General features: G+C 40.3%; 4 protein-coding genes and 1 non-coding gene across 5 annotated transcripts; 2 read left to right on the top strand and 3 right to left on the bottom strand.

The window, feature by feature from the left end:
* Positions 1 to 97: 97 nt before the first annotated feature.
* On the bottom strand, positions 98 to 1,911 carry LOC108600347 (dnaJ homolog subfamily B member 13). The gene is made up of 3 exons (XM_033293386.1): positions 893 to 1,911; positions 484 to 836; positions 98 to 288 (listed from the first exon to the last, which is right to left on the bottom strand). The coding sequence occupies exons 1-2, from the start codon at positions 1,875 to 1,877 to the stop codon at positions 721 to 723; spliced, it is 1,101 nt and encodes a 366-aa protein (XP_033149277.1). The 5' UTR covers positions 1,878 to 1,911; the 3' UTR covers positions 98 to 288; positions 484 to 720.
* Positions 1,912 to 1,957: 46 nt separating this feature from the next.
* Positions 1,958 to 3,532, bottom strand: LOC108600346 (hsp90 co-chaperone Cdc37). The gene is made up of 4 exons (XM_017987869.2): positions 3,411 to 3,532; positions 3,149 to 3,352; positions 2,426 to 3,085; positions 1,958 to 2,369 (listed from the first exon to the last, which is right to left on the bottom strand). Exons 1-4 carry the CDS (start codon positions 3,441 to 3,443, stop codon positions 2,094 to 2,096), a joined length of 1,173 nt encoding a protein of 390 aa, XP_017843358.2. The 5' UTR covers positions 3,444 to 3,532; the 3' UTR covers positions 1,958 to 2,093.
* A 1,088-nt stretch (positions 3,533 to 4,620) lies between these two features.
* On the top strand, positions 4,621 to 6,271 carry LOC108599119 (gustatory and odorant receptor 63a). The gene is made up of 3 exons (XM_017985908.2): positions 4,621 to 4,842; positions 4,900 to 5,049; positions 5,111 to 6,271. Exons 1-3 carry the CDS (start codon positions 4,630 to 4,632, stop codon positions 6,212 to 6,214), a joined length of 1,467 nt encoding a protein of 488 aa, XP_017841397.1. The 5' UTR covers positions 4,621 to 4,629; the 3' UTR covers positions 6,215 to 6,271.
* Positions 6,272 to 6,790: 519 nt separating this feature from the next.
* LOC108598988 lies at positions 6,791 to 8,512 on the bottom strand. The gene is made up of 4 exons (XM_017985764.2): positions 8,268 to 8,512; positions 7,457 to 7,838; positions 7,264 to 7,400; positions 6,791 to 7,197 (listed from the first exon to the last, which is right to left on the bottom strand). The coding sequence occupies exons 1-4, from the start codon at positions 8,412 to 8,414 to the stop codon at positions 7,105 to 7,107; spliced, it is 759 nt and encodes a 252-aa protein (XP_017841253.1). The 5' UTR covers positions 8,415 to 8,512; the 3' UTR covers positions 6,791 to 7,104.
* LOC117134823 lies at positions 7,987 to 8,178 on the top strand. The gene has a single exon (XR_004458870.1). It is a non-coding gene; the product is annotated as a U11 spliceosomal RNA (small nuclear RNA).
* Positions 8,513 to 11,693: the final 3,181 nt, after the last annotated feature.

Below are 11,693 nucleotides of genomic sequence, written 5' to 3'. Positions count from 1 at the left end.
GAAGCTTTGGATCGTCGGACTCATCAATGCCCTTTTTAACAGCCTCTATTTGCTGCAAGGCACTAGAAATGTCGGCGCTTAAATGCATTGTGGCTCAGTGTTTGTGGGTGCGGCCTCCACTTGCGCTCTACCGTATCGTTTTCAATTTCCGCTTACTCTTTTTGTTTTAGGGGCGGAGGTGGGGCGTTGCTTGCTGCACAGTTGTCAGGTGCTCGTAATTAGATTATGTAGATTTTTCTCCAAAGAGCAAGATTTTGTAAATGTTGATCGCTGGCAGTGTATATTGCTCTATAAACAAAGACAGCTTCTTATATTAAATAAAATAAATCAAATCTTTAAACAATTGTGATAAGTTTCTTAATAAAAAAAAGCCAGTAACAAAAAACAATGCCAACAGAATAATTTGTGCCATTTACACTTTCCAACACATTCCAACTCAACAACATTGCTATATTGAACAACTTTGTATAATCTATATTATACCTGTAGTTTTTACGCACTAACAATTTACTTGTTTTTCTATTCTGTTTTAATAATTTTTAATTGTATTTTCTTTTTAGTTTACAGTCTTTGCTTGTGTGGTGCTATCTCTTTTCAACCATGACTTATCGGATACATTTGTATCGAGTGACTATTTTATCGACGGTATCTAAACAATTTCAGTTACTTAAACACATCAAATTTGTATTTTGCAGAATAAACTAAAAAACCTATAACAAACTACTGCATATGTTTTTTCTCCTCTTCCTCCAGCTCTAGCTCCAGCTTCCGAAACTCATTGAAAAAATCCCGTGTCATGGACTTCATAGCAGGCGTTAAGTATTTTGGGAAAATATCTGGAAAACAAAAATGGATTATAAAATATAAATTTAGTAATTTAGTAATTATATACAATTGAACTCAATGATAAGATCGCCAAACTCGTCATTCCTCTTATTAGCATTCTTGATTGCGGTAACGGCATCCATGTTGCGACACTTAGGCAATCCCTCCAATGGAACAATTTTAGTGTACCCCGGATACACAACATCAGTTATAACAATCTTTAGCTGACGCTTGTCCAGCGTATTTATGTAGAACACAAAACCAGTGAGCGCCTGTGAGATTGTAATGTCATAGCGATAGACTAAGTCATTCATATTGCGTCGCTCGAACTCCGAATGCGGCTTGTCGGCTACAATGAATATGATATCACCGGGTATAGTAGTGGGATAGCGGTCACCTTCTTCTTTAAAGCGAAAGCGCGTGCCTGCTGTTGTGCCGGGCCGTATATTCAGTTTAAGTGTGTGCTTGCGCTTCTCCAAACGCGACTCTTTCTCGTCGACAATTTCCTGACGCCACACATGCATCAGCTTTACACAACCTGTGCGAACCTCTTCCAGCGACAAGAAAATTGTGCGCTCTGTATCTGCATCCTTCTGGCGAACTCCAATGCCGTGGCCCCTAGTAGCATACAAGCTTGGCGGATTTGTAACGGCATCTATAACATTAGCGTATGGTGAGTAGCTAGCAAAGACCTGCTCGTACACCTTCATATGGTCGCCGTGATACTGATACGGCGGAAAGTATCCATTCGGTAGCATGACACCCTCAAAGAGTCCAGCCTCTCCATAGCGATCATAAATGGCGCGATAAAGATCATTGCCCAGCACATCGAATGCCATGTTAATATAGGCCCACTGTTTATTTTCGCCCATGGGTGATAAATGCGTTAGTTTACCCTCCTGGGACAGCGGCACAAAATCTTGTTCATATTTCTTGTCACGATGCGGACACAGACGCACTGCCATACGCCGATAAGCCAAGGTGATCTGCTCCTTGCTGGCATTGCGTGGCATGTCCAGCACGGCATAGTAATCCAACTCAGGGCGGTTCATGTTAACGTTTTTAAAAACTATATATATATAAAAGTTTTTTATAGCTGTGAATCTATGGATTCGAGAAGCTTAGCTTACTGAGAATTTGATAGTTTTATTTAAAATTATATACATAATAAACTTAAAAATGCTTGATGTGCAACACACTTCTCAACATATGGTGTTTAATATTAGGCTTAAAGTGAACATGAAACTGCAATGCGTGGCGGCGTATGATCAGTCAACATCCTCAGTGCTGACGCCAGTATAAATGGGTTCCTCTTTTGAGGCATCACTTTTTTTTTGTTCAGTTGCCTTCTCAGCTGGAGCGTCAGCATCTTCACCCTTATCCTCTGGTTCATCAGTGGCCAGAGCAGCGTCCGCGGCATTTGGCACCCAGAGACCAGAGTCAACACAACGTTTCATGTGATACTTGGCTTCCTCCACCGGCATGGCTGCAATACTCTTCTGCAGCAGCTCAACGTCCCGTGACTCAAAGCAATCTTGTAGTGCCTGTTAATAGTTATTCTTGTGGTATTTGTTCTTAGTTATGGTAAACATTAACTTACCTTAGGCAACGTCTCGAAGACATCAGCGGGATCCAGACCACCTGGTCCCATGCGCGCTTGTTTCTCCTCCTCTTCCGCCTGTGCCATGGCCTCCTTAATCTTTTCCTCTGCACGTTTTCTAATGCGTCCCTTGAATCCCTCGATTTCACTTTCGAATTGTTCACGATACTCTGGTACACATTGCTGTATCTTGGAGAAGAAAGAGCTGACGCAGGCGCGAGGATCCACATCCAACTGCTTTGCCAACTCCAGTATATATTGCATGCATATGCATTGATGCGCTACATGCGCCATCAGTTCATGCTTTTCTTCCATTTCTAGATTAATTGACCAGATGACCAAATAATTTGCTGTCTCTTCGCAAACCAGATCTAGGTGCTCCTGTAGGAAGCGCTTTGAATCGTCGTATTTACGCATCATGCCATACTGTTTGCAAAGCTTCTCATTTTCTTTCACAAACTGTTTCATGCGCTGTTCTCGCTCCTCCTCTGTGAGATCCTCATCTGACTTGCGAGGAGCTTTTTTGTTAATGACTGTTTTCTCGAAACCAGGTTTGCTTATTGTGTCAACATTCCATGGTGCCTTCTTTTCTTTCTTAATTAGATCAGACTCCTGACGCTCAAGCTCTTTGCCTTCGCTTTCAATCTTCTCCAACTCTTTCTATAACATTATCAACATTTGTCTTAGCCATTGATAACACCTTGTTTATTACCAATTACTCACCTTAAGCGCTGACTCATCTCCCTCTTTCTTGGCGATGCGCTCCTTAACATCCATTTGCCGTGCCTTACAACTCTGCTGCTTTTTCTTCAGCTCTTCCTTCTCATGATCAAACTCAGCCATGCGTTCAACGCGAGCTTGGTGTCGCCAGCGAAACAACGAAGGCGTGTCGATGTTGGGATGTGTGTCGTCCTCATCATCCGAAATCTGAAAGTGCGCAAGTTAATTACTTGCTTCTATGCCAACTATTCCAATGGGAACTAACCTCAATATTTTTCCACTTGCTATAATCAACCATTTTGGCAAACTTTTGCAACAATTTGCAGCTTTATGTTTTCGGCTTTTTTCTAGAAAAGTATTAGTGATGTTGAGCAGTGCTGCGCATTTGGCCTTTTTTCGGAATTGTTGGCTTTTTAGCTCGGACGCGTCTTTCATTAATTTCATTGAAAAGTGTCTTATTGTTAGCCAAGTAAGCTTGAGAAATTGATATTTTGAGCATTAAGTAAATGAATAATAAATGTTATAATTAATTCAATTTCATGCATATGTTCTTCTTATTTCTGAAGATTTTCGTATCATACGATACAAAAATGAAGAGACTAGGAAAATAGTCATTTAATAAATAATTTAAAAGAAAATATTCTGTCTTATTTTTAGATTTTCCGTTTGTTTATCTGTATTACTTATGTCGATGTGTCTATTTTTCCTGAAAGTTATTGGCACCACTGCTGTAGAGCAGGCAAACTATCGTTGCCACCATCGATATAATGCTACTATCGTAATATTGTCATGCTATCGAACTAGTGAAAGATGTCTACTATCGATAGTATAGATGACTTTTAACAATTTGTTTACACCCTATAAAATATATGTATATGCGTTTTAAAGAAATGTTAATAATCATAAGCAAAAATTAAAACTAAATAAAAATAATAATTCTTATTTCTCCATTTTTAATTTTATATTACAATCAGGGACCAACTTCGTTTTTTTTTTTTATATTTTGTACATATAATTTAAATTTCAACTTAAGTGCATAAAGCACCTATGGTTTGAGAGTCACTGGCCTCCACACTTCCTTTCCTCATCCGCGCAAAATTTGTCAATCTTGAACGTTAGGTTTTGCTATATTGGTTAAATAAAAAACGAATATATGTAATTAAGTTAGCATTAACTGCCTGGATTTATTGTTATATGCATATTTTAATGGATATAATAAGTAATACGATAGACAATCGATTGGATGTTGAAGATTAGTGTTGGTTAACGTAACGTTGGCGCCATTGACATAAATTTGAAACTAGGACACTCGGTTAAGGTTAATGCATGCACAAGACAAACAAATGAAATCAACAGGAAACTCAAGTTCTACTTGCAATGCAAACAAAAAGTTGTAACGGAGGGCTAGGTTAAATGTATTATTAATAGCGCTGTCTTCTTTCAAAGACACCTGCAAGGAGCTAAAAGCTCACAGTTTGTTACCAATGGCCAACTTCTACAGACGTAAAAAGCAGGATCCTGTGTTCCTCAATGCCAATCCCATTAATAGTGGAAATGCACAGGCCTATTTGCATGGCGTGCGCAAGTACTCCATTGGCTTGGCCGAACGCCTGGACAGTGGCTACCAACCGCCAACAAATGATCAAAAGCGGGGCTCGATAAGCACAATCGCCTCCAACAATGCAGATTTTACACCGGTAAATACAATTTACCATTTATATTTCTAAATTACTTATATGAAACATTTCTTCCAGAGCGTTTTCTATCGTAATATTGCACCAGTTAATTGGTTTCTACGCATAATTAGTGTATTGCCTATTGTACGACGTGGGCCTGGACGTGCTAAATTTGCTTTAAACTCTGCTGCGTTTGGATATTCAGTGGTTTTCTTTGTTCTACTGACTGTGAGTAACTTTAAATAGCTAATGAGGCTTATACTATATATAGAAAAGTCGTTTATTTTAGTTTTATGTCGGCTATGTGGCCAACAATCGAATTCATATTGTGCGCTCGCTCAGCGGACCATTCGAGGAGGCAGTGATTGCATATCTATTTCTGGTCAATATTCTGCCCATCCTAATTATACCAATACTTTGGTGGGAGGCAAAGAAGATAGCGCGCCTATTCAATGATTGGGATGACTTCGAAGTGCTCTACTATCAAATATCTGGACATAGCTTACCGCTTAATCTACGCCAAAAGTCAATGTACATTGCTATAATCTTACCTTTACTGTCGGTGCTATCCGTAGTCATTATACACATTACCATGTCGGATTTGAATCTCAATCAAGTGGTTCCCTACTGCATTCTGGATAACTTAACCGCTATGCTTGGCGCTTGGTGGTTCATTATCTGCGAGTGCATCAGCAATACAGCTTATCTGCTAGCCGAACGATTTCAGAAAGCTCTAAAGCATATTGGACCTGCTGCTATGGTAGCTGACTATCGTATACTGTGGCTGCGCTTAAGCAAGCTAACAAGAGATACTGGGAATGCCACTTGCTATACTTTTGTATTTATGAGTCTTTATTTGTTTTTCATTATAACTCTCTCGATCTATGGCCTGCTGTCACAACTTTCTGAAGGATTTGGCATCAAGGATATTGGATTAACTATAACAGCGCTCTGGAATATTGGATTGTTGTTTTATATCTGCGACCAGGCTCACTACGCCTCGGTTAATGTTCGTACTAACTTTCAAAAGAAGCTGCTGATGGTTGAGCTCAACTGGATGAATTCCGATGCCCAGACGGAAATTAATATGTTTTTACGTGCCACGGAAATGAATCCATCGAATATTAATTGCGGCGGCTTCTTTGATGTAAATCGCACTCTCTTCAAGGGATTGATCACCACAATGGTCACCTATCTGGTAGTGCTGCTGCAGTTCCAGATTAGCATACCAACTGATAAGGGAGATGGCAGCTCTAACGTTACTGTTGTTGACATGTTAATGGATAGTTTGGGAAACGACATGACTTTGTTGAGCTCCACTGTAGTACCTTCATCCATGGTAACCACAGTGGCAGCTCCAATAAATCGCGGGCGTGGTCGTAGTCGTGGCTAAAACGAGTTTAAAGAAAATCAAAATATTTATCACACACATTCGATGCACAAAAGATTAGTTTAGATTAGCATTGCAAAGTCTAAAATTTAAAACTTAAAAATGATTAGAAATGAAAAACTTTATCTTAAAGCTCTATATATGCCAAAGATAAAATATGGTTATAGAAAAATGTTTAATAAATATATTCGTGGAGAATGAGGTCTTAGTTTTTATACACTTTGACATTTTTGTAAAAAATGGAGTTGCGCAAGTGTATGTAACAGGGAGACCCCATAAAGTATATATATTCTTGATCAGCAAGATAAACTGATTCGTCTATATGAGTGCGTGTTTCTCAGCAACTATTTGAGCTAGAGAAACCAAACTTGGTACGTAATGTGCTCCTATACCCAGGACATGTCGGTTTTATTTTATTGTGTTTTATTTCCTCCCCCGGAAATAAAAAAAAAAAGAATTATTACACCCACAATATTGAGCATTAAAAAAAGTTTCTTGCGCCCAACTTTAATTAAGCCCCAATCCAAATCAGAGAACGTTTGTTAGTTCATAAACTTTTATATTTCTGATATTTGAAGTAAGCTTCATTAACTTTTTTGATTTACTACACGATTAAATAGTAATGGGAGTTAAGCACTACACAGAAAATAGTTTATGTTGATAAAGATTTATCAAATCATAATATGCTCTTTTTTCATTCACTGTATATTGCTATCATGCTGTAGAGTCCTTCGAGCCCTTTGCTAATTAAAATAGTTATCTTTTGTCCATATCACACGCGTTCCAAATATGCAATTAATAATGCAAACTAAATAAGACACTTGATGCTAGAAGTTGGTGAGCCTTTGGGTAGGGGGTGGAAATGTGAGTTCGTTTGATCGTTGCATTCATATCTAACACTGTCCATCAGGAGACTCGGTTAGTATGTGCTTGTATCCATTGCTGCCCAGATACATATTTTCCCGCCGGTACTGATAGGGAACCAGCTGAAATAGATATGAAAATAAGTTTTTTAAATGCAATAAATTTGTTTAGGCGTTGGCGATGCTTACAGAGCCTGGTGCTGGACAAGGAATGGCCACAGTGGCAATTTCTCGCAGCTTGTTCATTGTGCAGAGACTCTGATAGTAGCTATGCATTATATACCACTTGAAGCCGTCAATGAGGACCAGCGAATAACACATGAAAACTAGAAGGTAATATAAATATTTAAGCTGATTTTGAAATATAACAACTCTAGCTTACAGTAGATAGGCTGGTAGAAAAACATCATGGCCAGCTGGGTGTCCTTAAACATGAAAATAAACACGCTCATAGCAACTAGCAGCAGAAATTCAATCACCAGCCAAGGTATAATCAAACCCGGTTTGTTCTTAAACACGCCAACGAACAATGAAATGGTAGTGAGGGCATAAACAGTCGCCATCACGGCGAGAGCGTAGAGCGTATTCTCAGTAGCATCCGCCAGTTGGGAGGCCGTCCTGAGTCGCATTTCATTATGGAAGGGTGACATGTTGTAGAAGCCGCTGTCCTTCTGATCCAGTATATCCATTTCCAGCACATGACGGATTTGCTCCGCATGCGCAAGGCAGAGCAGCACCAGAAAGAGCACAGCATGCGCAATCAGCTGCAAGTAAAGAAGATTTTATTATCGAAGCAACCACTGCTGCGATCATACGGATCTTATTTGTTATGTTAAGTTTGCCGCCGCTAGTAATTCTCAACCAGTTTAAGCTTTCGCCACTGATAAAAACGTTTCGTTGCCGCGCTGCATTCAAAAGGGCGCTCGTCTTGTCCACGTTCCTTCTAATGGAATGACGTACAGACGCACTGCGCCGTTGAATTGCTTTCGAGCGGGGCGTGCTCTTATTGCCGCTCTTATTAGTTTCCAACGAGCCCAGTGGTGTATGGCTTTGCATATGCAGCGTGTAATTTTTGGAATGGGGTCAGTTGTACACTATGGCTGTCTGGATTGCGGAGCAGTCCGCGTGCCAGCAGTCCGTGCACTTGCACCCCCATTAAATGATTGCATTATATAATTCTCTTTTAAGCTTACCAATTGATAAAGGCTCGTCAAAATTGCTGTGGTGCGCAATTTGGCTGGCGAAATAGGCGACATAAGTCTCTCCCAAATGCCACGGGTGGTGCATAGCTTGTGCCTGAAGCGCGTCGGAGGCGGCAATATCTTTCGAATGGTTTTCATCTAAAATTCCTTTGGCTTGTTTACTTTAAAATCAATTTATAGATTTTTTCCTTGGCGATGCAACTTGCGCGAGACTGCTCGAAGCGAAACTGTTTCGTCATCCAATTGCCTTTGAAGCTTCAAGGGTATGAGCTAGTTTACTGGCTCCCACGCAGTCAAAAAGTTTCCAGAGCTTCCAAGGTCTCGAAAGCTTTGACATGGTTTGTTTTGCTTTTGCGCTCTCACTTTAACTGCTGCATAACAGCTGTGCCGTTAAGCTTAACTGACTAAGCTTTTACTATGAGTGTCGCTTATTTATTAATTGCAACTCAATTTAATTTAAAACATTTAGTTTGCAATTGAAATTTCTCTCAACTCTCAGACTTGCAAATATTATAAGTTTGGTTGTGGCTTTCTGAAGTTATACCATATATTGAATATATTTTTGATTTGAAAACCAATTTTTACAACTTCGAATTTCGTCTAGAAATTCGTCTAGCTCTACAGGTTTGAAATAAGAGCCCTTGCTGGTTGACTATAGTAAATGGGGTGACTGTTTGGGGTTGATTTTTATCGTTTATCGCACTGAAAGCTTTTTGCACAGAAGCTTATTGAGCAAGGTTGCCAGACTGTGTCGTCGGTCGGCGGCACATCCGCAAAAAATAAAGCAATTAAAAGTGGTTCCTGCCGCTGCGGGCCGTTTGCTATGATAAATTTTACATTTTAAAAGTCAATTTACACTGAACTATAAAAATGTAACATAAATTTTACCAAAGCAGGCCATAAAACCTCAGCCACTGGCGAATCGAGAATCCAAGTCGTGCCAAAGTTGCCCAATGCCACTGGCACTGCTGCCAAAGAACTGGCGCTCCTTCAGTGTCAGCTACTTGCGCGCTTAATTGATTGTTTTTCTACGAGCTGGTGAGGATGAGATGTGGCTGCGGCAGCAACAAGCACACACACATACTGACAAACAATGTTTCCTTGCCGCTTGCATGATGATGATGATGATGAAGACCTCAGGGGCAAAATATGTATGCGCTGTGTTGTGGTGTTGTTGGCGGCTTGTTATCATTGGGCGTGTTTTATTAACTTTTAAGCTGCATGCACGCGAGGGGCCATAAAAAGTGCAACTGGCGGTGGCGCAAATCCAAAAGTCAATTAAAAATTTTTTACATTTGTTTGCACACAGAACCCATCCGCAAAGCCTCAACCTGAACCCAAAACTGAGGCTGAAGCTGAAGCTGAAGTTGAAGCTGGCGCGATAATCATAACTGCAAAAAAGTAAGCAACAACTACGCGCAGGCGTCGCCCCTGCGATAATTTACGACCACTACAGAGGGCAGCTTCAAAGTATTGAAATATCATCTTCCAGCCATTTGCCGTTCAATTTGCGTTCGCAACGCTCTTTTGATTGGTTTTTCTTACGTACACCCTCCCGCCTGCCGAGCTGCTGGCCGAAGCCACCTGTTTCAGCGGCAGCAGCTCTCGACTACAAATTGATTGCCTTAAAGTAACTTGTAAAGTGCTTCTAAGCGCGCAACAAGCCCAAGCCCCATCCTCGCAGCCAGTCGACTTGCCACTTTAAACGGCTGAAACAGAAGCAACATTACAAATGTGTGGCGTTATTGCCATGGGGGAGGAGCTGCAGCCGCAGCAGCAACAATCTCGAGAGACGCTAGGTCCTGTTTTGATTAAAAAACTCGAGCGTCGACCGTCGAACGAGTGGGAGCCCAAACCAAAAGCAATCCCTGTTGTTAACAAGCATTTCAGCGCATGACAATTGGCATGCACACCTCCAGGCCATTAAAATGCAATGTTGTTGTTGTTACTGTTTCTGCTTTTGCTCTTGTTGTTGGCTGACAATCGCCTCGATTGGCCATTTGGCCAAGTTGCACTTGTCATTTAACTATTTGTAATTCGATATCTATGGCTTTCGATTTGGCTAGTTATTTAATCAGAGAATATTGCCTGAGCATAAATAACATTTCCACGACTTATTTGCACAATTTGTTTGCCTGTTATGACAGCCTGGCTTACAGGCAGTTGTTAAAATAGATTCGATAGCCCAGATACAAAGCTACCGAAGCTGTCTGGAGCAGTATAAAACGAAATACACTCGACGCACTACAATTTAAAGTGGCTAGCTCTGAGGGCAATTATAAAATTGATTTTACAGAGTTTAAAATATACAAAATGTTGACTCATGTTGGAGAATGAGTAAGCTACCAGTTATAATAAAAATGTGTCATTTACAGAAATATAGATCCTTCGTTACGATTTTAACAAAATGTTGTTACATTTAAGCCAAAAGAAAAGCATAAATATTACAACATTTTAAGATAAGTATTTAAAATCATGATTTTAAATAAAATAAAATACAGTTTTTAAGAGGCTGGGGTCTTTGTGTTGAGAACAGAATACTGAGCTGTAAGCCGCACAGTTCACTTAATGCACATTAATCTCATTGTAATTATTTTTTTTATTAAATGAATATGTCAACGTCTCTATGCCAGAGTTCGCTTTATTTCCGCGAGTCTATAAGGTTGCAAAAATTCTTGTTATCACATTATCAGTATTATAGCCATTTACATAAGTTAACGCATTAGGCCACGTCACGTTTGTATATCACATGTTTACACAAAATATCAATTGTTACACATATGTACGTATTTGCATGGACTAAACATTGAGTCGTGATAACAAGTGAAACCAGCAGCGAACTCGAAACAAATTTGGCAGTTTGTATTGTCGAGCAGTGGCCCAGGTTAGGGGCTCATGGGGACGGATTTGGCATAGGCACTTGTCAGTTTTTCAACGTTGGCGCTATTACGCGCAATGATGAAGATGTTAGCATTTCCGATTAAACGCACTCTCAACCCTGCTGCTGTTCCAAATCAATTTCTCGAGGCATGACAACAACAACAGCAACAACAACAACAACAGCAGCAGCAATAAACAAACAAGCAAACAAACAGGCGAGTCGAAAACCCTCACAAGTCTCAAGGGTGTGTTCAATTGTGTCAATTTAACGCCTTTTATAGCCACCCCCGAATGAACACCACCCGCTCATGCTGCAGTTGCTGCAGAGTGTGGCAGCCGTTTGGTAGTAGAACGGAAGCTGCTGCATGTTGGGCATATTAATTATTGCACTCGTTGCCTAGTTGTGCAGCTGGAGCAGCAGTAGCAGCAGCAGCACATTTGTGCTGTTTAACCCGCTCGATTTGCTCGAATTGCTGGCACAAAGTGTTAATTACGCCCTCGCGCAAAGAGCTTCGGGCTCAGCATACGTTGCCAGGA

The sequence above is a fragment of the Drosophila busckii genome, chromosome 3L, assembly GCF_011750605.1.
Source record: "Drosophila busckii strain San Diego stock center, stock number 13000-0081.31 chromosome 3L, ASM1175060v1, whole genome shotgun sequence".
In the NCBI taxonomy this organism is placed as follows: domain Eukaryota; kingdom Metazoa; phylum Arthropoda; class Insecta; order Diptera; family Drosophilidae; genus Drosophila; species Drosophila busckii.
This window is presented reverse-complemented; position numbering and strand designations above follow the sequence as displayed.